At 42.6% G+C, this 25,683-nt stretch overlaps 1 protein-coding gene across 3 annotated transcripts in view; it reads left to right on the plus strand.

Moving 5' to 3' along the window:
• The window catches only part of WDFY4 (WDFY family member 4), a 404,782-nt gene that overhangs the window by 136,438 nt on the left and 242,661 nt on the right, over window positions 1–25,683 (plus strand). For all 3 annotated transcript variants that reach the window (XM_029060697.2, XM_029060700.2, XM_029060698.2), the window contains exons 34-39: window positions 3,875–4,001; window positions 6,297–6,454; window positions 10,796–11,034; window positions 15,968–16,089; window positions 21,171–21,356; window positions 25,099–25,235. In XM_029060697.2, coding sequence (XP_028916530.1) covers window positions 3,875–4,001; window positions 6,297–6,454; window positions 10,796–11,034; window positions 15,968–16,089; window positions 21,171–21,356; window positions 25,099–25,235 — 969 coding nt within the window. The remainder of the gene's footprint in view (window positions 1–3,874; window positions 4,002–6,296; window positions 6,455–10,795; window positions 11,035–15,967; window positions 16,090–21,170; window positions 21,357–25,098; window positions 25,236–25,683) is intronic.

A 25,683-nucleotide genomic window follows, 5' to 3' on the forward strand; every position in this document is an offset into this window, starting at 1 on the left:
GGGGGAGACAGACATAAATAAATAAATTATGGATAGGTACTTTAGTGCTGTGGAGCTGGGGGGCAGGGTGGAGAGAACATTCATTCATTCATTCATTCATTCATTCATTCATTCATATTTATTGAGCATTTACTGTGTGCAGAATAAAGGGAGCAAATCTAGGCAATGCAGAAAGAGGGTGGGAGAAGAGGAAATGAGGATTTAGTCAGGAAGTCCTCTTGAAGGAGATTTGCTTTCAGTAAGGCTTTGAAGGTGGAAAGCGACATTGTCTGTTGGATGAGAAGAGGGAGGTTGTTCCAGGCCAGGGTGGGATGTGGGCGAGAGGTTGGTGGAGAGATAGATGAGATGGAAGTTCAGTGAGTAGGTTGGCATTAGAGGAGTGAAGTGTATGGGCTGTATTGTAGTAGTAGGAAAGTAGTGAGGTGTGATTGGGGAGAGAAAGGTGATCGAATGCTTTAAAATGCTTAAAATACCATTCCCGGGCACAGAGAATTTAAGTGAATTGTTCAAGATCACACAGCAGGAAAGTGGCAGAGCCAGGATTAGAGTCCGGGTTCTTTGGCTCCCAGGCCTGGGCTGTTTTCCATTAGGCCATGCTAGAATCATTATTCTCTTGTGTGCTATGTAGAATAAACACAAAAAGGGGTCAGAACCATCTCTAGGGTGGGACAGGGTAATTAATCTTAAACAGTGACTGAAAGGACTTGGACCTCAAGCTGTGACCAAATGTCTTTGATGAGGATAAAAAAAGTACTGATGACTTTTTTCCAGTAAATGAAAATACAATAATTGTGGGATTTGTTAAGTGTTTAATATGTATTGGGCTCTGTACTAAGTGCTGGGATGGATACAAGTAAATTGGACTGGACACAGTCCCTGTTCCACATGGGGCTCACAGTCTCGATCCTCATTTTACAGATGAGGCAACAGGAGCAAGTCAGGGTGGCGCAGGAGGGAGTTGTAAAAGAAGAAAGGGGGGCTTAGTTTGGGAAGACCTCTTGGATGAGGTTTGCTTTCACTAAGACTTTGAAGGGAGGAGGAGTAATTATCAGATTTGGGGTGGGAGGGCATCCTAGGCCAGAGGGAGGAAGTGGGCGAGGGGTGGGTGGCGAGATAGATGAGATCAAGGTACAGTGAGAAAGTTAGCATTAGAGGAGCAAAGTGTGTGCACTGGGTTGTAGTAGGAGAGGAGCGAGGCAAGGTGGGAGTGGGCAGGTGTGATTGAGTGCTTTAAAGCCAATGGTGAGGAGTTTTTGTTTGATAAGGAGGTGGAACCACTGGAGTGTTTTGAGAAGTGAGGGAATATGTCCTGAATGTTTTTTGTAGAAAAATGATCAGGGCAGCAGAGTGAAGTATGGACTGAAGTGGGGAGATACAGGAGGCTGGGAGGTCAGCTAAGAGGCTGATGCAGTAACCCAGACATGAAAGGATAAGTGATCATATTAACTTGGTAGCAGTTTGGATGGAGAGGAACGGGCAGATTTTAGTGATGCTATGAAGGTGGAATTGACAGGATTTAGTGAGGGATGGAATATGTGTGTTGCATGAGAGAGAGGAGTCAAAGATAATGCCAAGGTTACAGACCTGTGAGACAGGAAGGATGGTGGTTTCATCTACAGTGATAGGAAAGTCATGGGGAGGACAGAGTTTAAAAGGGAAGATAAGGAGTTCTGTTTTGGACATGCTAAGCTTTTGGTGTCAGGGGATCATCCATATAGTGATGTCTTGAAGGCAGGAGGAAATGCAAGACTGCAGAGAATGAGTGAGATCAGGGGAGGAGATGTAGATTTGGGTGACATCTGCATAGAGGTGTTAGTTGAAGCCATGAGAGCGAATGAGTTCTCCAAGGGAGTGGGTGTAGATGGAGAATAGAAGGACCTTGAGGGACCCCCACAATTTGGGTGGAAGGAGGCAGAAGAGTAGCCCGTGAAGAAGACTGAGAATGAGCAGCCAGAGAGATAAGAGGAGTGAAGCCAACATTGGATAATGTCTCCAGGAGAAGGGGCTGGTCAACGGTGGACAGAGAGGATTAGGATGGTGTAGAGGCCGTTGGATTTGGCAAGAAGATCACTGGTGACCTTTGAGAGGGCAGTTCCTGTGATTAAAGGGGATGGAAGCCAGATTGGAGGGAGTGAAGGAGAGAATTGGAGAACAGGAAACTCGCTCAAGGAGTTTGGAGAGGAACAGCAAGAGGGAGGTGGGGCAGTAACTGGAGGGAGCCGTGGGATCAAGGGAGCGCTTTTTTACTATAAGCAAACATGGATATGTTACAAAGCAGCAGAGAAGAAGCCATTGGAGAGCAAACAGTTGAAGATGGCTGTTAGGGAAGGAAGAAGGGAAGGGGGAAGTGTTTTAAAAAGGTGCGAAGGAATGGGGTCAGATGTGCAGTGGAGAGAGTGAGTTTTGAAAGAATGAAAGAGATCTCCTCCAGAGAAACTACTTGGAAGGATGGGAGAGTTGAAGAGGGGAGCAGGAGATGGGAGGAGTATGTCTACCAATTCTGTTATATGGTACTCTCCCAAGCGTTTAGTATAGTGCTCAGCACACAGTTAACTCTCAATAAATACCTCTAGACTGTAACCTTGTCCTTTAAACTGTAAGTTCTTGCAGGCAGGGAATGTGTCTGTTATACTTGACTCTCCCAAGTGCTTAATGTAGTGTTCTGCACAACGTTAAGCCCTCAATAAATATGGCTGACCGATAAATTCCACTGATGATGATGACAATGATGATAACCAAAGAGGATCTACTGGGCTTGCTTTTCACTCCTTTGCACCAAAGAGGTATCAGGACTCTGGCAGAGGTTGCTGATTTGCCATGAGTAACAGCGTGGCTTGGTGGAAGGAGCACGGGCTTGGGAGGCAGAGATTATGGGTTCTAATCCCAGCTCTGCCTCTTATCAGCTGTGTGACTGGGGCAAGTCACTTAGCTTCCCTGTGCCTCAGTTACCTCATTTGTAAAATGGGAATTAAGACTGTGAGCCCCTTGTGGGACAACCTGCCGACCTTGTATCTACCTCAGCACTTAGAACAGTGCTTGGCACATAGTAAGCCCTTAACAAGTACCATAATTATTGTGATTTATTGTTTTTTACCGGATCTGAGTTCCAGGAGCTCAGCCGTAGGGAATCAAGGCTAGTGGTAAGATGACAGTGGCATTTGTTAAGCTCTTACTATGTGCCACGCACTGTTCTAAGCACTGGGGTAAATACAAGCTAAACAGATTGAACACAGTCCCGTCCCGCGTGGGGCCGCCAACAGTTTTAATCCCCATTTTACAGATGAACTAACCGAGGCACAGAGAAGTTTAGTGATTTGCCCAAGGTCACACAGCAAATAAGTGGCCGAGCTGGGCTTCGAGCCCAGGCCCTTCTGACTCCCAGGCCCCTGCTCTATCCACTAGGCCATCCTGCTTCCTCAAGTAGTTGTTCTTTCCTGAAATAATTTTTCCTCCTTCCTGGACCTATATGCCCCCCGAGAACCTAGCACACAGTAAGTGCTTAAAAAAAAATCATTTCTATTACTACTACTTTCGAAAATCCCATCTTCTTCTAGAGTTCTTTCATTATTACTCACTCATTTCTTCTCCCCTTCTCCATCTACTCCTGTCATTCTACACTTCTGTAGCTCAATCCTTACTCTCTGAGTATTTGGGTACCTTCTTCTCCTCTCCTCTAATCCCCCACCACTGAACTCTGTTGCTTCCCTACCTGTAATTTATTGTAGTGTCCTTTGCCCCCAGCTAAATTGTAATTTTTTTCTTATTTATTCTTCCAAGCACTTAGAATAGTGCTCTTAACAGAATAAATACTCAATAAATAGGTGGATTGTTTGTCTTGCTACTTCTCCTAAAGTGTGGTTTGGAACCATTTCAGGCTTCTCCAGAGAATGCCACCAATCAACAAAAGCGATGCTTCCAATCTGAAATCCTGCTCTCTATCATGGATATCTTTCACATCATTAGTGAAGGTGGTGGGAAAGGTGTATTGACAAGACCCAAAGGTAAGGAATGGAAAAAAAAAATATTTAATTCTAACCGGTTTTATGCATAAGATTGAGATTAAAATTGTTTAGGATTACAGTATTCCAATTCCTCCTTAAAGTCAAGCCATTTCAATTCATGGTTAGAATCCACTGGACCTCAGAGATGACCAGATCCTAAGAGGTCATCTGAACCATCCCCCTACCTATATTTCTGTGACTTTATTTCTGTCATCTGAATTTTTCTCTGTCTGAAATGTTTTCTGAAAATCTTTAAAATATCATTTAGAAGACCTCCACCAGCTCTCTCTTTGCATACTTACTTTCTTCCTAACCCCCTCAGACTCTTCACTTCTACTCTTCCCCACTCTTCCCTACTGAGAGATCACCTCTTCCAGGAGGCCTTCCCAGACTGAACCCCCCTCTTCCTCTGCTCTTTGTCCCCTCCCCTTCGCCCCGACTCCTTCCCTCTGCTCTACTTCCTTTCCCGCCCCAAGAGACTTATATGTATATTTGTATGTATTTTTTATTCTATTTATTTTATTAATGAGGTGTATGTGTCTATAATTCTATATATCTATTATGATACTTTTGATGCCTATCCACTTGTTTTGTTTTGTGGTCTGTCTCCCGCCTTCTACCCTGTGAGCCCATTGTTGGGTAGGGATTGTCTCTATCTGTTGCCGAATTGTACTTTCCAAGCACTTAGTACAGTGCTTTACAGACAGTAAACCCTCTATAAATACGATTGAATGAATGAATGAAAACTCCTCAGCTAACCTTCATACTGTACCTGGCTCTCTACTCTCTTTTATTTTCTTTCAAAGTGATTTTGGCTTGTCCATTTCCTTATGTGACTGTATCAGGGAAGTAACACACCGTCCTCACTTGCATCATGACCAGCTGAGCTTTCCCCAGTTTTCACACCTTTGGATTGCCTTCTCCCCTCACCTCCTCCAGGAGACATTCTTTCATTAAACAGTGTGGTACAATGGAAAGAGCAAGGGCCTGAGAGTCAGAGGACCTGGGTTCTAAACCTGTGCTCTGCCACATGTCCACTCTGTGACCTTGGACAATTCACTTAACTTCTCTGTGACTCATTTACCCCAACTGTAAAATAGGGATTAAATCCTGCTCCCTTTTACTTAGACTTTTCACCCCATGTGGGACAGGAAATGTGTCCAACTGATTAACTTGGATATTCCTCAGCATTTAAAACAGTGCTTGGCACATAATAAATGCTTAACAAGTACCGTAACTATTATTAATTATCATTAATTACCAGTTCCCCTGGGTCATTTCCTCCACAAACACTGCACTTATGCGTATATTGTTTTATCTATTCCATTCTGTTTTTATTCATTTTCCCAATGCTTTTGCCCTTAACAGTTGTATCTCTGCTTCTGCTTTCTAGCTTCATTCGCACAATGCTTATCTACTCCTTGGTCAGTTCTTCGAGGAGGGAGTAAACTGTGTGTTTTTGTTTGATTGTACTTTCCGAAGTGTCTGGCACAGCACTCTACATACAAAAGCTCAATCAAGCTAAAGGGCAAAATAATTTCTCCTGTATTTAATACTTTTTTCAGAAAAAAAAATTCCCTATCCTTATCACTCTTGCTGATATTTAACTCCATTTCTTCTCATTGTTCTACTTTATCGGTTACAAGAAACTCCTCAAAACAGCAATACCCTTCTTATGCTAATGCTTTGGAGACTATTACTAAATAATCCTTCAACTTCTCTAGAATTCATTCATTCATTCATTCAATAGTATTTATTGAGCGCTTACTATGTGCAGAGCACTGTACTAAGCGCTTGGAATGAACAAGTCGGCAACAGATAGAGACAGTCCCTGTCGTTTGACGGGCTTACAGTCTAATCGGGGGAGACGAGATTGAATGAATGAGATTCCTAAATTTTGTTTTTCTCATAAAAGACATTTCATTTTCCTTTAATTTGCAAGCTGTTCTATGGCCCCTCTCTGTGGAAGCAGATCTTTAGAATTATTCCCCATGTTCAGGGGCAAAAGGGATTATGGATTCGAGTAAAGACTGCAGGAATGTTCTGCAGTATAATTGACCTTGTAGTACATTATTTCCATTATCCTGTATTTTGACCTTGGCTTTATATGGATTCAGGATTCAAAGTGTTCACTCGGGCTTCAGATCTTGTCTACACTGAATTCTGCACTAAAGTTTCGAGTTCTAAATTAACTGAGTTTTATCCCACTCAAAGAAAGGATCACAGCTCAGACTGGTGTAGCTACTGGTTGATTTTGGTTCACTCATTTATTTAAACGTATTGTATTCCCTGCAGGAAATAAAGATCCTCAATACAGTTCAGAAACCACTTCTGCTATTGCATTAGCCAATGTTTCATATTTTACTCAGAAGTTGGTGGAGAAGCTTTATAATGGAATGTTTACTTCAGATCCTAAACAGATTCTTCTCTTCATTACTGAACAGATCATGGCAGTAAGTTAACTTTGTAAGATGCTTTAGCTCTTGAATGAAACTGTGAAAGTAGTAGAATGACCTAGTTTTCTTAAAGTTTTGAGACTAGGAAACTCGTCATAAAATGGTGTATTTACTCCCAGGAGACCAAACTTCCCTGAATCTGTTAGAAGCAGCTTGGGAAAGAGAGCTGGTCTGGGATTCTCATACCGGCTCCACCTCTTGTCTGTCGTGTGACCTTGGTCAAGTCGTTTCACTTCTCAGTGACTCAGTTTCCTCCTTTGTAAAGTGGGGATTCAATCCTACTCCCTCCTGCTTGGACTGTGAGCCTCATGTGGGGGAGGGACTCTGCCTACCTTGACTATCTTGTACCTACTCCAAGGCTATGGTTAGTGCTAGGCGCATAATAAGTGCTTAACAAATACCATAAAAATGTCTAATGAGAGTGCTAAAATTTTCTCTGAAATTTAGAAATCTCAATGAAGATGGGAAACCATTGACTATTTAGTGATTGAGGAGAAAGTCCCGCTTCTCAATTTACTGAGGAGAACTTCCCAAAAGGAGTGTCAGATTTCTTATCTATTTAAAGGGTTTTAGACTCCGTCTCCCAAGAAAATGGACTGATATCAGTGCCATAGTCTTTTTTGAAGTTCCACTGATCAAGCCAATCCATTGCTTGTTCTCCTGAACACCAAAGTATGAAGTAGAAGAATGCCATGCAGGAACCAGCTTGAGGGCATGCTTTCAATTCCTGTATTACTGCTAGACTCACCTTTTATGCTCAAGCCTTTTGTGATAATTCAACTGAAGCAATCTGAAACAGAATCAGTATTCCACACACTGTTCTGCCTTCCCTTGGAATGAAGAAAAACAAATATTCCTTTCTTATCCTATGTGTCTTTAAAATGCTTGGACAACTGAGTAACAATTGATACAGAAATACAAATATATGGCTTTGCTACCTTACCTCATTGCTTACCACTTAGTACAGTGTCCTGCTAACAGTAAGCACTCAATCAGTGCCATTGAGTGATTGATTACTTATGTATGAGCTTTTCCTGCTGGTAGGGGTAACTGGTTTATAATCAAATTGTCTTCCTCAGAATATTCCCCTTTCTAGTAATATTTTTGAAGGAGGCTGGTTGGGTCCTAGTTTTCAAGATTTCTAGAAGTAACAGCGATTTGGTCAGAATCAGCAAGCTATTTTTAACTTCTAAGAGAATATTCCCTATCAAAAGGATTAAACTGCTCCAGTGACCAAGGGGAATTGAGCAAGGATATTTTTTTCTTTAACTGGGGATAAATGGATATTTGGTGAAACATCTTCACAACTCTACTAATATGACTAAACAATTCAGGGTGACATTAAACTGTTCCTAAAAATTAGGTCTCTCGCATTTATAATCAAGACAATTGGTAATTGGAGGTTTGTGTCTCTGAAATCCTCTGGCAGTTGGAATTTTTATGATATTTGTTATATGTTTAGTTTGTGCCAGCCACTGTACTAAGCAATGGACCCTCAATGCGTGTTATCATCATAAACAATAATTATGGTATTTATAAAGCACTTACTATGTGTTGGGCATTGTACTAAGAGCTGGGTCAGTTACAAGAAAATCAGATTGGACTCCCCCTTCTTCGCCACTCTCCCCCCACCCTCCCTGACCCGGGGCTGTAAGCTCATGATGGGCAGGGACTGTGTCTGCTAATTCTGTTGCATTGTACTCTTCCAAGAACTTAGTATATAGTAAATGCTCAATAAATATGATTGATTGATTCTTTGACAAAGTCTCAATCCTACCTGGGGGTCACAGTCTAAAGGGAAGGAAGAACCGCTATTTCATCCCCGTTTTAAAGATGAAGAAACTAAGGCCCAGTGATGTCACACAACCTGCCAAATATCACAGTGCAGGCAAGTTGTAGGAATGAGATTAGAAACCAGGTTTCCTGCTTCCAAGACCTGTGCTGATTTCCACTAGGCCACACAGCTTCATTAATATAGAGAGGCAGCATGACCTAGTGGCAAGAGCTTGGGCTTGGGAATCAGAGGACATGGGTTCTAATCCCGGCTCTGCAACTTGGCTGATGTATGAACTAGGGCAAGTCACTTCATTTCTCTGTGCCTCAGTTACCTCATCTGTAAAATGGAGATTAAGACTGTGAGCCCCATGTGGGACAACCTGATTACCTTGTATGTACCCCAACTGTTAGAACAGTGCTCGGAACATAGTAAGCACTTAAGAAATACCATAATTATAACTATTATTTTATTCCCTCAGTCCTTATCCTCAGGTCAGGAGATATTTAATTACTGTGGGATAACAATGTACATTCCAATCCTAGATTCTAAAGGACTCAGATCAAATGCATAGTAATTGCCAAATACTCACCCTATAAATATCAGCGTGGCTCAGTGGAAAGAGCTCGGGCTTGGGAGTCAGAGGTCATGGGTTCAAATCCCTGCTCTGCCACTTTTCAGCTGTGTGACTGTGAGCAAGTCACTTAACTTCTCTGTGCCTCAGTTCCCTCATCTGTAAAATGGGGATTAAGACTGTGAGCCTCATATGGGGCAATCTGATTACACTGTATCTACCCCAGCACTTACAACAGTGCTCTGCACATAATAAGTGCTTAACCAACATTATTATATATCATCCACATCATCATCAAAGGAGTTTATTGAGTGCTTACTGTATACAGAGTACTGTTTTAAGCACTTGGGAGAGTACAACAGAGTTGGTAGACACATTCCCTTCCCATGATGAGCTTACAGTCTAAAGGGGGAGACAGACAATGTAAATAATTTATAATATTGCTGTAGGATTGAGGGTGGGGTGAATATCAGTTATTCAAACTTCACGGATCCAAGTGCATTAAACGACACAGAAGGGAGAGATGTTAGGTTGCAATCAATCTTGAGAAGTAGCATGGCATAGAAGCCAAAGTGTCATGAGTTCATGGGTTCTAATCCTGGCTCCGCCACTTATCTGCTGTGTGACCTTGGGCAAGGCACTTCACTTCTCTGAGCCTCAGTTACCACATCTGTAAAATGGGGATTGAGACCAGGAGTTCCATGTGGGACAGGGTCCATGTCCAACCCAATTTTCTTGTATCTGCCTCAGAGCTTAGTACAGTGTCTGGCACATAGTAAGCACTTAATAAATACCATTATCATTATTATTATTTCTATTACACAGAAAATCACAGGAAACAGAGTTGCCAAGTGGAAGGAGTACAGTCTTGGTAGAGAGTTCTAACTCCATCTTTGCCATTGCCCCTGTGTGACCTTGGACAAGTTACTTAACTTTTCTGTGCCTCAGTGTCCTCATCTATAAATGGGTATTAAATACCTGTCTCTCCCTAACTTAGACTTTGATACCCACCTGGGACAGGGACCATGTCCATATGAAAGCTCCTTCATTCAATTCCTTCAGTTGTATTTATTGAGTGCTTACTGTGTGCATACCACTGTAATAAGCTCTGGGAAGAGTACAGTAAAACAATAAGGAGACATGTTCCCTGTCCAGAACAAGCGTACAGTCTAGAGACTCCTATATACCTCAGGGCTTAATACAGTGTTTCACACAGGGTAAGCACTTAAAAAGTACCGCAGTTATTATTGTTATTATTATTAATGAGAGACTGTAAACTGTCAAACATTGATTTGTTTTCATTTTGATCATTGATTGTAACAAAATTAAGCAATAGACAAATGATGAATTTTTTTTTTAAACCTGTGCATCATTTTTGAAACAGATTACATATATACATATGTATAGAATGGTTGTAACAAACATATATATATATATAGATAGATAGATAGATAGATAGATAGATAGATATACACACACGAAAAAGCAATCAGAATATTTATATGTAACAATATTCAGATTACTTTTTCAGCGGACATTATAGGTATTCTTCCTGAACTCATATCCAATTGATACCCATTTCAGCTAGACATGTGTTCTCCACGATTGTTAAATTGCGAGTGATTAATACAGTTTTCTGGTTTACTGATTTTTAAAACCTTTTCCTTATTTCCTTCACATCTCACAAGACCTGTGTCCTAATGGAGACTTTTTTATGATAGAATCTGTGAGAGTTTGGAGAAAATACACTCCCCTCAGTGCTTTAGTTGCTTTTAGTAGCTCATGTTTTAATACATCTTGAAGCGATTCAAGTGGATTCATTTCAGTGGGAAGCCATGTCGACAAGGAGAACCATGGAAAATGGGGCTATGTGAATTTAAGATCCGTACGTTTGTGTCTTCGCCTTTTTGGGCATTGACATCCTGGCGGGTCATCGAAGACTACATCCAAAGGAAGAAAGATCATGACTGTTTTGCCTTGATTTTTACAGGTCATTGACAAGGCCGCTCCTCAAAAGGAAACAATTGTTGGTTCCTTGTACAGTAGTTTAAACCGAATCATTCTTTACTGCTTGTCTAAGCCTCAGCAGACGCTTCCTGAATGTCTCAGCCTCCTAGGTATTCTGAACTTTCTTCGAGAACACTGGGATATTATTTTTGCAACATACAATTCTCACATGGGCTTCATCATCTGCCTTATGTACTGCCTCTTTCAACTCAGTGCGAGAAGGTAAAAACACTATTTTTTGGTTCCTGTCATGTTTTGATCTTTCATCAAAATATGTGTGTGTGTACTCAGGGGAAGAATGCTTTTCCAGTGGCCCGTTGGAAACATGTTTAAATTGATTCTTGTTTATTTATTTATGTACACTGCATTAATTCTAACCAGTTGCCATAATCTGATGAGTGATGTGGTCCAGGTTTTGCTTGTGGTACCAGGGCTGGGGACATTGGCTTTTATCAAGGGCACTGGACTAGCTGAGCTTATGATCATCAATCAGTCGATGTTAATCAGTGTTAATCAATCAATCAATTAGGAGAAGTGTGGCCCAACAGAAAGAGCATGGATCTGTGAGTCAGGGGACCAGGATTGTAATCTCAGCTCCACCACTTCTCTGTTTTGTGACCTCTGGCAAGTCACTTACATTCTCTGTGCCTCAGTTATCCCATCTGTAAAATGGTGAGTCCCATTTGTGTCAGGGATTGTGTCCAACATGATTCTCTTTTCTCTACCCCAGCGGTAGGTACAGTGCCCAGATAGTAAATGCTTAACAAACACCGTAAAAAAAATCAGTCAGTATTATTATTATTATTATTATTATTTATTGAGTGCAAACTCATGCAGGGCACCGTACTAGAGCACAATACCAAAGAATTGATAGTAATAATGTTGGTATTTGTTAAGTACTTATTATGTGCAGAGCACTGTTCTAAGTGCTGCGGTAGATGCAGGGTAATAAGGTTGTCCCATGTGAGGCTCACAGTTAATCCCCATTTTACAGATAAGGTAACTGAGGCTCAGAGAAGTTAAGTGACTTGACCACAGTCACACAGCTGACAAGTGACAGAGCCAGGATTTAAATCCATGACCTCTGACTTCCAAGCCCGGGCTCTTTCCACTGAGCCACACTGCTTCTCTAACCACACTGCTTTTCTAGGCACGACCACAAGGACTTTAGAGTCTAGAAGGGGAGACTGACATTTGAAATATCTTACAGAGGGGGGAATGGGAGAATATAAGGATATGGACATATATGTTGTGGAAGTGAGGGTGGGTGAATATCAAGTAAATATCTAGTTCACGACCTGGAGTAACTACATTCTAAATATCCTATGATGTCGCTTTAAATTCCACATTATTTCATTTCTTTCTTCAGTGTCTGAGCGCCATGTATCGGTAAATCATGTGAAACCAATGCTACAGGATCATTGTTAAGGTTGGGTGGGTGACTTTCCGGCAAGATTATAATATAGAACTCTTCTTTCTTCAGGATTGAGTTCTTTGGATTGATAAATTCTTTAGTACTTCAAATATTACAAATCCTTCATAATAATAATAATGATAATTGTGGTATTTGCTAAGCACTTACTATTTGCCAAGCACTCTTCTAAGCACTGGGGTGGATAGAAGGTAATCAAATTGGACACAGTGCTTGTCCCACAGGGAGCTCACAGTCTTAATCCCCAATTACAGATGAGGTAACTGAGGCACAGAGAAGTGAAGTGACCTGCCCAAGCTCAAACAGCAGACGTGTGGCAGAGCCAGGAGTTTCTTTATTTTTCTCTATTATTTATCTTCTGCCTATGTTCTACCTATGCATCCTTCACTGACATCAATGAATCAGTGATATATGAGCACTTATTGTTTGCAGAGCACTGTACTAAGCACTTAGCTGAGTATAATACAATGGAGTGATAGGTGGAACAGCAGCATGGCCCAGTGGATAGAACATGGGCCTGGGAGTCAGAAAGACCTGGTTCTAATCCCAGTTCTGCCACGTGTCTACTGGGTGGCCTTGGACAAGTCACTTCACTTCTCTGGGCCTCAGTTACCACTAACCATTATAATGGGGAATAATAATGTGAGTCCCTTGTGGGACGAAGACTGTCTCCCACCTGATTAGCTTAGATCTACCCCAGTGTTTAGTACAGTGCCTGGCAGATAGTAATAATAATGGTGGTATTTGTTGTTAAGTGCTTACTATGTGCAAAGCACTCTTCTAAGCACTGGGGGAGATACAAGGTGATCAGGTTGTCCCATGTGGGGCTCTCAGTTTTAATCCCCATTTTACAGATGAGGTAACTGAGGCACAAAGAAGTTAAGTGACTTGCCCAAAGTCACACAGCTGGCAAGCGGTGGAGCCAGGATTATTCTTTCCTTCATTCAATTCATTCCATAGTATTTACTGAGCGCTTACTATGTGCAGAGCACTGTACTAAGCCCTTGGAATGTACAGTTCGGGAACAGATAGAGACAATCCCTGCCCAATGATGGGCTCACAGTCTAATCGGGGGAGACAGCAGAGCAAAACAGAATGAAACAAAAACAAGACAACATCATTGAGATAAATAGAATCAAGGGGATGTGCACCTCAATAACAAAATAAATAGAGAAATATATACAAATGAGCACAGTGCTGAGGGGAGGGGAAAGGGAAAGGGGGAGGAGCAGAGGGTGGAGCGGGAGCAGAGGGAAAAGGGAGGAACTCAGTCTGGGAAGGGCTCTTGGAGGAGGTGATCTCTCAGTAGGGCTTCGAAGAAGGGAAGAGAGCTAGTTTGGCGGAGGTGAGGAAGGAGGGCATTCCGGGACAGCGGGAGGACGTGGCCCGGGGGTCGACGGCGGGATAGGCGAGAAGGGGGGACGGTGAGGAGGTGGGCGGCAGAGGAGCAGAGTGTACGGGGTGGGAAGCAGAGAGAAGTGAGATGAGGTAGGAGGGGGCAAGGTGATAGAAACCTTTGAATGCAAGAGTGAGGAGTTTTTGTTTCGTGCAGAGGTTGATAGGCAACCACTGGAGGTTTTTGAGGAGGGGAGTGACAAGCCCAAAGCATTTCTATAGAAAGATGACCCGGGCAGCAGAATGAAGATTAGACAGGAGCAAGGAGAGACCGGAGGAAGGAAGATCAGAGTGAAGGCTGTCACAGTAATCCAGTCAGGGTATTATGAGAGCTTGTACCAGCACGATAGCCATTTGGTTGGAGAGGACAGGGCAGATCTTGGCGATATTGTAAAGGTGAGATTGGCAGGAGTTGGTGACAGATTAGATGTGTGGGGTGAATGAGAGAGCTGAGTCAAGGGTGACACCAAGGTTAGGGGCCTGTGAGACGGGAAGGATGGTGGCTGTCCACAGTGACAGGGAAGTTAGGGAGAGGACAAGGTTTGGGAGGGAAGATAAGGAGCTCAGTTTTGGACGTGTTGAGTTTTAGGTGGCAGACAGATATTCAGCTGGAGGCGTCCTGGAGGCAGGAGGAGATACGAGCCTGAAGGGAGGAGAATAGAACAGGGGAGGAGACGTAGATTTGGGTGTCATCCGCATAGAGATGATAGTTGAAGAAGTAGAGCGAATGAGTTCACCGAGGGAATGAGTGTAGATGGAGAACAGAAGAGGGCCAAGAACTGACCCTTGAGGAACTCCTACAGTTAGAGGATGGGAGGGGGAGGAGGAGCCCACGGAGGAGACCGAGAATGAAAGGTCAGAAAGATAAGAGGAGAACCAGGAGAGGACGGAGTCCGTGAAGCCAAGGTGAGATAAGGTATGGAGGAGAAGGGGATGGTGGACAATGTCAAAGGCAGCTGAGAGGTCGAGGAGGATTAAGATAGAGTAGGAACCACTGGATTTGGCAAGAAGGAGGTGACCTTTGAGAGAGCAGTCTCGGAAGAGTGGATGGGATGGAAGCCAAATTGGAGGGGTGCAGGAGAGAGTTGGAGTTGAGGAATTCAAGACAGAGAGTGTAAATGACTCGTTCTAGGAGTTTGGAAAGGAAGGGTAGGAGGGAGATAGGGTGATAATTGGAAGGGGAAGTGGGGTCGATAGAGGGTTTTTTTTAGGATGGGGGAGACATGGGCATGTTTGAAGGCGGAGGGGAAGAAGTCATTGGAAAGTGAGTGGTTAAAGATGGAAGTTAAGGAGGGGAGGAGGGAGGGGGCGATGGTTTTTATAAGAAGAGTGGGAATGGGGTCTGAAGGACAGGTGGGGGGGTGGCACTTGAGAGGAGGGAGGAGATCTCCTCTGAAGATACTGCAGGGAAGGATGGGAAAGTACGGGAGAGGGTTGGGGGTTGGGGAGCAGAAGGGAGAGGGGTGACTTTGGACAGCTCAGTCCTGATTGTGTTAATTTTCGTGATGAAGTAGGTGGCCAGATCTTTGGGGGTGAGAGATGGGGGAGGGGGAGGAACAGGGGCCCTGAGGAGAGAGATAAAAGTCTGGAACAACTGGTGGGGGTGATGTGCATGGGCATCAATGAGGGAAGAAAAGTAGTTTATTAGACTAGTAGTCGGAGATTAGAACCCATGACCTCTGACTCCCAAGCCCAGCCCTTTTCACTGAGTCATGCTGCTTCCACTTAACAAATATCAAAAAAACCCTAAAAACCATAAAAAAACCCAGAATAGAACCTTTGTCACAGGAAAAGGGTGAGCAGAAGACAGAAAGTTATTAAAGGAAATGGAGAACAAGTGTTTACAAAGAAAGGAAGAGAACTAGGTGAGGTCCTGAGTTAGAGTAAGTCGGCAGCATTAAACGCTCCTAGCAACTCAGTTTGGTTGGGTGAGATGTCAGAATTGATCCAGCGTGGTCATCAAGGAACTATTATATAAACCTTCACACTGATGTTGGAGGGTCCAAGCTTGGGAGCAGGATAGACGTTGAAAAGGCCCACTGAAGCACAACCCCAAGAGATGAGGTCTAGCCGTGGAAAACATTTTTTTCTACCTTTGACATTTCTCCACAGAGTTCTAATTTTACTTTCTTCTGGTTGTTTGATTCTGCTAGATGTCGCTTTAGTTGGATAAAGTCATCTGCCTTTATTGGGTTTTCCAATTGCACGTGGTTGTTAAAGGACAAGGGACACAAGGGCTTATTCAAAAGCAAAGGTCTAAAGATAATATAAAAGCTTTTAGAGAATATCCAGTGCCTCTTAATACAGCATCATTACTGTTGGTTCTAGTTATCCAGAAGGATTTGGACTGGACCCTAACCCTAGAATAACCCCATATCATCAAGTATTCCTAACCCCAAATGAAGAGGTGAAAGAAGAAGGAGGGGAAGATCTCCCAACCTTGAGTGATGGTAATATATCTTATTTATTATTATTTTCTTTTAAGTTGGTTCCTTACATGAATAAACCTGGTGCTTCATTTTCCCTTGGATAAGGAGAATTTGCAGGTAAAACTAGGTGGTTGAAACCTAAGGCCTTTCAGAAATAGACTAATTAATCAATCGGTGGTACTTTTTGAATGCTTATTCTAAGCAGCACACTCTACTTAACACTTGGGAGAGTACAATTCCACAGAATTAGCGGATATGTTCCCTGCCCCTAAAGAGCTTGCAATCAAGTGGGGGAGACAGACATTATTAAGAATAAATAAGTGATTAATGTAGAAGGTGTAATTTAGAGATATGTTCATATGTGCTGTGGGGTAAGGGATGGGGTGAATATAAAATGTCCAAAGGTCACAGATCCAAGTGCATAGATGAGGCAGATTAAGGTGTAAGGGGACAGAAGTAAAGTGAGGGTTAGGAGAAGCCTTACAAATAATCAGGTTGCAGATCTGTAACAATAATCATGGCATTTATTAAGCATCCCAGAGAAGCGGCATGGCTCAGTGGAAAGAACCCGGGCTTGGGAGTCAGAGGTCATGGGTTCGCATCCTGGCTCTGCCACTTGTCAGCTGTGTGACTGTGGGCAAGTCACTTCACTTCTCTGTGCCTCAGTTACCTCCTCTGTAAAATGGGGATTAAAACTGTGAGCCTCACGTGGGACAACCTGATCACCTTGTATCCCCAGTGCTTTGCACATATTAAGCGCTTAACAAATACCGCAATTTATTTATCTTCCACATGCCCAGTACTGTGATAAATACTGAGATAGAGGCACGGCAATCAGATCAAATTCAGTGCCTGCCTCTCAAGGGGTTTAAAACCAAGGATATAGGGAGAGCAGATATCTCGAAACTATGTCCCAGCAAGACATAGAGAGGTGGGCAGAGTACTGAGTCTGAGCTGGGGAAATAGTATGTGAATTTTCGATTTCCCTGTCCTGGGCAACTGGAAGTTCACAGAACCTGTTTTCTCAACTCAGACTTAATGTCTGCCTCTCCCCTACCTCATGGGGACATTGTGAGGATAAAATGAAATAACTAAGGGAAAGCTACTTTAGAAAAATAAAATCTAAGTACATTCTAGAAATTATCATTACCACTCACCACGTTTATAAAATGAAAATTTTAATGAACTCCAATGGTCATGGATTTCACAGTACCATACTGACCTGAAAGAGCTCTCACAGTCGTGGAATGCCTGATGTACTGCAGGCGTTCCACATTTAAGATGCTTTCTGTAACAACAAATGGCGCCCCTGATCCAGCTTCACAAAACCAATTTCAGCCTTTCAACCCATGCCTCCTGGGTGGAGGTGGAGAGAGTGATGGGGTAGTGCCAAGGAGCTTTGGGGAAATGAATTTGTTAGCAGTGAAAATAAATGGCTGAAAACGTTCAGAGAAGGCCGGAGAGGCCATGGGCCAGGAGAGTATTACTGATCACCAGGCAGAGTCCCGAGGAAGGGTTGAAACATCCCTCTTCATTCATTCAACCGTATTTATTGAGTGCTTACTTTATGCAAAGCTCTGTATTAAGCCCAAGTGCTTAAGCATTTAAATGGCAAGGCAATACATGTCGGCCATCCTTGCATTCAGTTCACTGAGTCATATTTATTGAGTGCTTACTATGTTTGGAGCACTCTACTAAGCGCTTGGGAGAGTCCAAAATGACAATAAACAGACACTTTCCCTCAAAAGTCCATTTTCATTCATTCAATCGTATACATTAAGCGCTTATTGTGTGCAAAGCACTGTATTAAACACTTAAACATTGTACTAAGCACTTAAGCATTTTAATGGCAAGGCAATAAATGTCAGCCACCCTTTCATTCAGTTCAGTCATATTTATTGAGCACTTACTGTGTGAGGAGCACTGTACTAAGCGCTTGGGAGAGTATGATACAACAATAAACAGGTGCATTCGTTACCCACGATGAGCCCTATTATGGATCATCTCTGATTCGATACCAACACTTGAATTTATTTATTTATATTAATGTCTTTCTCCCCCTGAAAACTGTAAGCTAACTGAAAGGTAGAGAATGTGCCTGGTACATTGTTACATCGTACTTCTCCAAACTCTTACTACAGTGGTCTGCATTAAGCGCTCAATAAGTACGATGGACTGACTGACGGACATAAATTCAGCTATATGGCACATCTATAATTGATTAATTTCACAATTGCAAAATTTAGATTTCTTACTTGGTCATAAATCCATTAATCAATCAATCAATCAATCAGTGGTATTTACTGAGTGCTTACTGTGTGTAGAGCACTCTCCTAAGTATTCGGGAGAGTACAACAGAGTTGGTAAACACATTCCGGCCCATAACAAAGTCTAGAGGGGGTGGAGGCATTAATATAAGTAAATATACAAGAGATCGAAAACCGATGGAAATAGGCCATCAGCAGCTACACTGTTTTCCAAGAATCTAGAAAAGATCAAAACTTCCTACAGGACTACTTTATACTTCTTCAAATGCCGTTGAGTCATTTCTGACCCACAGTAACTCCATAGGAGCACCCTCTGAAGAACTTCCCATCTTCTATCATAAGATCATTCTGGTATGTGTATCCATACAGTTTTCTTGGTACTCTACACTTAGGGATCTAGAAATGGCCCCAGCTTTCTTGTGCTTTCACTTGATCATTCAAAAATCCAATTTATAATATGGTTCTTGGGAGAAAATGAGTTTTGATTTGCAATTTTCTGACTTGTAGGGTAGTATTCAGGACTAAATTGTTTTGTTTGTCCTAGGACAGCATGATGGTGAATAGCCTAGGTAATAGAGAAATAGAACCTGCTGGTTAAACTCTTCAGGTGAACATAGTTCATTTTCTTTGATAATAACGTTGGTGTTTGTTAAGCGCTTACTACTTGCAGAACACTGTTCTAAGCGCTGGGGTAGATACAGGGTAATCAGATTGTCCCACATGAGGCTCACATTCTTAATTCCCATTTTACAGATGAGGTAACATTGATGATAACTTTGCTTTTCTAAGGATGCTCCTGTTGATTGTTAGGCACTTTCTTTGCATAACTAAGCTCCCGGTGGAAGGGAATGTGTCTGCCAAATTGGTTGTACTGTGCTCTCCCAAGCATTTAGTACAGTACTAGTATTCTGCACACAGAGAGCACTTAATAATTACCACTACTTGATAATTATAGTATTTAATTGTGGTATTGGAGTTTACTATGTGCCAAACACTTTACTAAGCCCTGGAATAGATATAACATTCCCTCTAGGGGTCACATCCGGAGAGTTTCCAGTCCTCTACCAATCTCAGTTATGGGAGGGAGAGTCGAGCAGAGGCCTACCCATTCCGTTCCTAGCTTGGGCAGTGCTAGCGAGTGGAAAGCAATCTACTACAAGTCAAAACTCACCTGGGCTGGACAGCAGCGGCGTGGGAGAGAGTCGAGGGTGGAGACTCGGGTCTACTGTGTGGAAGGAGGCAATGGCAAATGGCTTCCGTATTTTTACAAAGAAAACTCTCTGGCTCCACTACCAGAATGATTGCAGAAGGAAGGTGGGACATTTTGAGAGACATGTGTCCATAGTATCGCTATGGGTCATTCATTCGTTCATTCAATCGTATTTATTGAACGCTTACTATGTGCAGAGTAGTGTACTAAGTGCTTGGAATGTACAATACAGCAACAGATAGAGACATTCGCTGCTCAACAATGGGCTCACAGTCGAAATGGGAGAAGACTCGATGGCATAAGACCAAACAAGACAAGATATAAGGTATTCAGGTTGGACATGGTCCCCGTCCCCCATGGAGTTCACAGTCTTTAATCCCAATTTTACAGATAAGGTAACTGAGGCACAGAGAAATTAAGTGAACTGTCCAAGGTCACACAGCAGACAGGTGGCAGAGCTGGGCTTAGAATCCAGTTCCTTCTGACTCTCAGGCCCAGGCTCTATCCACTAGACCATGCTGCTGCTTCTTCTCTGCCTCTCTTCTTCATCCACAATTCATATTATTTTCCCCAAGTATCCCAGAGTGAGAGAGATTTTTATCTAAAGCTTTTTAGAATTTCTAACTGAAGATGTCATAAAATTTTAGCATGCCCTAGTGGAAAGAGCACAAGTCTGAGACTCAGAGGATCTGAGTTCTCTAATCCCGGCTCCGCCACTTGTCTGCTATGTGACCTTGGGTGAGTCACTTAACCTCTCTGTGCCTCAGTTACCTCATCTGTAAAATGGGGGATTAAGACTGTGAATCATATGTAGGACAGGAACTGTGTCCCACCTAGTTGTCTTGTATCAACTTTTTACAGTTAAGCATATAGTAAGTGCTTAACAAATATCATTGAAAAGGAAAGAAAAAACCTCAGCAGCTTACTCTACTGAAGGTTGGCTTATCTGAGGACTAAAATGGCTGAATAGAAAATATGAAGGCATGCAAAAGATGCTCTTGCCTTTTCCTTCAATTTTATAAGCAGGGAAAAAGAGTTAGAGTCAATAGAATGAGGGTGAATGATTCAAGAGGTGTTATGATTTGGGACCAGAAAACTTAACATAAAGCCAGGTTCCTCTATTTCCTGGATATCCCAGGTCAAGGCCTCCTGTGGGTCAGTCAGTAAAATTAATATATGCCCCAAAGCACCTCCAGAAAATCAAGACAAAAATCTAGAAGTTTCCAAAAAGATAGCCTTCTAAGGGAATCAAAAGGAAGATTTAATGCAAAGATGGCCAAGAGGGATTAGAAATAATTGAAGGAATAGAGGCATTAAAACTTTCTGGGTGAACCTGCAATATTAGACTGGGACCAATCAATCATTTGTATTTATGGAGTGCTTGCTGTATGCAGACCACCGTACTAAGGGCTTGGGAGCGTACAATAACGCAGAGTTAGTGCCCGAGATTTAAGTTGAAATGAACCCAGACGTCAGTTAAGACCTCTGCCCCGTAACCTTCCCTGAACTTTGATGGGTTTTCAAGACTTCAGTCATGATAAGATCACATGCTACACTACCAGGCTCTATTCATTTTCTGGGCCCTTTCCTTGACTTACCTGAGGAATACTTTCTCTCTCTCCTAGTTCAACATAATATTCTGAAGTGTGTTCTTGATATCTGGCGTCAGCTTGTGTCTCAGCGGAGGCAAGTCCTGGAGGATGCCTTTAAGATGGACCTGTCTGTGAAACAAGGGGAGTGCGAAGTGAGGATGGAAGATGTCACGCCTCTATGGGAAGAGACAACGGCGAAGTCCTGGCAGCAATTCCTAGGTCTGTATTGTCTAGAACAGGATGTGGTTGATGTTGCTTCCATAAAACCTAGGCTCTCAACTGTCCAAAAGCACTCCAACTTTGCAAGAAGTGAACTAGACCATTCTCTCTCCTAACATAACCTTTTATCCGCTCCAAGTCAATGAACCAAAGGCCTGCATGAGATTTGGATATCTATATGATGATGGTATTTAAGTGCTGACTGTGTGTCAATCGCTTTTCTAAGCCCTGGGGTGGATACTAGCAAATCGGGATGGACCCAGTCGCTGTCCCACATGGGGCTCACAGTCTTAATCCCCATTTATCAGATGAGGTAAAATGAGGCCCAGTGAAGTGATTTGTCCAAGGTCACACGGAAGGCAAATGGCAGAGACAGGATTAGAACCCAGGTCTTCTGACTCCCAGGGTCCTACTCTATCCACTAGGCCATGCCTCTTCCGTATATCCATCCATATAGCCAAAGGATATCCTATGGATAAAAGTTGCATAAATATTTATCACTCTTTCCCATGAGCACAGATTACGGTGATTTCTGATACGACACATGTGTGCATTACAAAGTTTGGACATGGTACAAGGTGACTAATTAGGGAATGTTCTTCCCACAACCTAAATCTGTTTGGGGGTTAATATGAGCTGCAAGTTAGTAAAAGTAGATTCAACAGTGTTGGTATTTGTTAAGCGTTTACTATGTGCAGAGCACTGTTCTAAGCTCTGGGGTAGATACAGGGTAATCAGGTCGTCCCACGGGAGGCTTGCAGTCTTCATCCCCATTTGACAGATGAGGGAACTGAGGCACAGAGAAGTTAAATGACTTGCCCAGTCACACAGCTGACAAGTGACAGAGCCAGGATAGATTCAGTGTAGAAAGAAATGGTGTGTCCACCTATGTGGCATGGATCAAGTTGTGTTGCTGCTGTGATTCTCATGTTTTGCTCCAGCCTGAAGATTCACAAACACATATTTTCTATTTCTCCTTCTTCGTGCAACTAAATAGTGTGTGAAACTACAAAATGATAATAATAATAGTGGGGTATATCACTAAGATAGAAATTCAGATTGAAAAATGTCAGTCATGGCAGTATCATCAAATTAACTATGCCCCAACCTATTCATCCTCACTTAATCAGTGGTTATTTAACACAGTTTTTCCATAACATGAGATTCTTCAAGAAAACAGTTGTTACTGTGTAGAAGAAATAACTATGTTTCATTCCACTGGGTTTAGAAGACAACAAAGATCAAGTGGATCACACTGGACCTGTTCCTAGGCTCATGGACAACTTCTGACAATAGCAGATACTTCATCCAAGATCTGGGTGGACCCTATTTGGTTCTCTGGCCTGAGAAGGAACATTGCTATCTCAAGTCAATTATAAACTTATTTTACTTTTGAAAAGGAAAATGTGATCTGTATTTTAGCAGTTTGAAGTTGTTCATCCCCAGACAACCCTCTTTAACTTACACTCAGTTTTCCCACAAATTTGTTTTCTGTACATGCGTTAGATAGAATAAAATCAGGGAATTGGGGTATAAGCTTCTGCAATGCCAACCTATCTGGGTAGGATATGATGAGATGAAGCTATCAATCAATAAGCAGTGTGCCTTAGTGGATAGAGTAAGGGCTTGAGAGACGGAACTGGGTTCTTGTCCCAGCTCCACCACTTATCTGCCTCGTTAACTTAGGCAAGTCATGAACTTCTCTGTGCCTCAGTTACCTCATCTGTAAAATGGGGGTGAATATTTGGAGCCTCATATGGGACAGGGACTGAGTCCAACCTGATCACTTTGTATCTACTCCAATGCTTAAAACAGTGTGTAGCACATTGTAAGTGCTTAACAAATACCATTAAAAAATGGCATTTGAGTGCTTGCTATGTGTGGAATACTATACTAAGCACTTGAGAGAATTCACTGCATTAGAATTGGTAGTCACATTCTCTGTCCCTAAAGGATTTACAGTCTAATCCTGGCTCCTCCATATGTCTGTTATTTTGTTAATGAAATGTACATCGCCTTGATTCTATTCAGTTGCCATTGTTTTTACGAGATGTTCTTCCCCTTGACTCTATTTATTGCCATCGTTCTCGTCTGTCCGTCTCCCCCGATTAGACCGTAAGCCCGTCAAACGGCAGGGACCGTCTCTATCTGTTGCCGACTTGTTCATTCCAAGCGCTCAGTACAGTGCTCTGCACATAGTAAGCGCTCAATAAATACTATTGAATGAATGAATGCATGAATGAATGAATGAATCTTGGGGAAGTCACTTCTTTTTTCCGTGCCTCAGTTACCTTATCAATAAAATGAGGATTGAGATTGTGAGCCCCCTGTGGGACAGGGATTAGGTCCATCCTGATTGCTTGAATTCACCCTAGCACTTAGTACAGTGCTTGGCACATAGTAAATGCTTAAATACCATCATTATTATGATTATTATTATTTACAGAGGGAAGCAGACATTGATGTAAATAAATAATTTATAATATACAATTTATAGATAGGTACATAAGTGCTGTGGGACTGAGGCGGGGGGGAATATCAAATGCCCCAGGGTCACAGATCTAAGTTCATAGAGATTTCAGAAGAAGCTGTTCTCTGACTGTCCACAGCATCGGTCAAGGTGTGTATACTCTAACGTGAATTGGTTTTAATGCAGGGTTGGTCAAGAATACACTCTCCACGTCACAGGAGAATGGAGTGTATGGGCTACATTTAGCTCACAGTACCTGTTTCATTATAAGGTGAAAGAGATTGCTCAGCCAGCTATTCAGCCTTTCCAAAAGGAAGCATATGATAAAATATTAATTCATTCATTCAATAGTATGTATTGAGCGCTTATTATGTGCAGAGCACTGTACGAAGCGCTTGGAATGTACAAATCGTCAACAGATAGAGACAGTCCCTGCCCATTGATGGGCTTAAGCAGCGGTGTTAGAATATGTCATTTGCCCAGTGTCTTATAAAGTGAGGGTTGTGTGCTCACCAAACTTCACACAATAAGAAAAACTCAGGTTGTAGCATGCTCTCTGGCTACCACCACCACAGACACAAAACAGTTTCTTCTGACATAGCTTCATCCTGTACCCAGGAGCTTTTGAGTGATCGTAAAATTTCCTAATTCGGCTGTTGAATGCTAGCCAAAAGGCACGAGGAAGACACGTGGAAAGTGGAAAGACACTCAGGGAAAGCTGAGTGATAATAATAATAATGTTGATATTTGTTCAGTGCTTACTATGTGCAGAGCACTGTTCTAAGCGCTGGGGGAGACACAGGGGAATCAGGTTGTCCCACATGGGGCTCACAGTCTTAATCCCCATTTTACCAATGAGGTAACTGAGGCACAGAGAAGTTAAGTGACTTGCCCAGAGTCACACAGCTGACAAGTGGCAGAGCTGGGATTCGAACCCACGACCTCTGACTCCAAAGCCCACGCTGTTTCCACTGAGCCCTGCTGCTACTCAGGCTGTGTAACCAATTGAATCTGTCTGTTGTGCTCGCTTAATGTCAGTAGACGTTTTCTTTGTATATCCGAAATAGAATGATGCCCAGAAAGTACAATGAATATCATCACTTCCCTGGAGTTGGAAGTGAGAGCTCCTACCTCAAACAGACAAGCAGTCTCTTTTTCCTCCCCTGCAACGCTAAGCTTTCCTCACAGAAGCCACCCATAAACTGTCTATAATTTGAATCACATCCTACTTCTTCCACCGATGGTTTTTTCTCCCTCCCACCCCATCCATAGCATCCGAGAAGAAGAGTCTGGCAAGTAAGAGTTCCCTCGCACATCAGAATAAACATTCGTCTTGGAGTGAAAGCTTATCTTCAGCAATGAAATTGATGCCTGGCAAGAACATAAAGGAAGTGGAATGCAAAGCAGAGGTAATCTTAATGTCATTTCTCATCAAAACCATTAGGACTCTCCTTAGAAACATTTATAACTCAGAGCGTACGTCCAACTGGAAAAAACTTTTCTCCTGAGGAGCACAGGGACTATCCCAAAGAGATGCTAATTGTCCCTCTTCTAGGACTTCAGAAGTTTCCCATTTCAGTATGAACAATATGGGCTTCCCATCTCAGGATCATACCTGGAGAGTTTTCAGTACTCTGCCAGTCAGCTATGGGAGGGATTGACAAGCAGAAGCATATCCATTCCATTCGTAGCTTGGGAAGTGGCTAGTGAGTGGAAGGCAATCTGCTACAAGTCAAAACTCACACGTGCTGGGCAGCGGCGGCATGGAGAGAGTCGAGGGTGGAGACTCGAGTTTACTGTGCAGAAGGAGGCCGTGGTAAACCACTTCTGGATTTTTACCAAGAAAACTCTCTGGAT

Source organism: Ornithorhynchus anatinus, chromosome 3 (genome assembly GCF_004115215.2).
Source record: "Ornithorhynchus anatinus isolate Pmale09 chromosome 3, mOrnAna1.pri.v4, whole genome shotgun sequence".
NCBI classification, from domain to species: Eukaryota; Metazoa; Chordata; class Mammalia; order Monotremata; family Ornithorhynchidae; genus Ornithorhynchus; species Ornithorhynchus anatinus.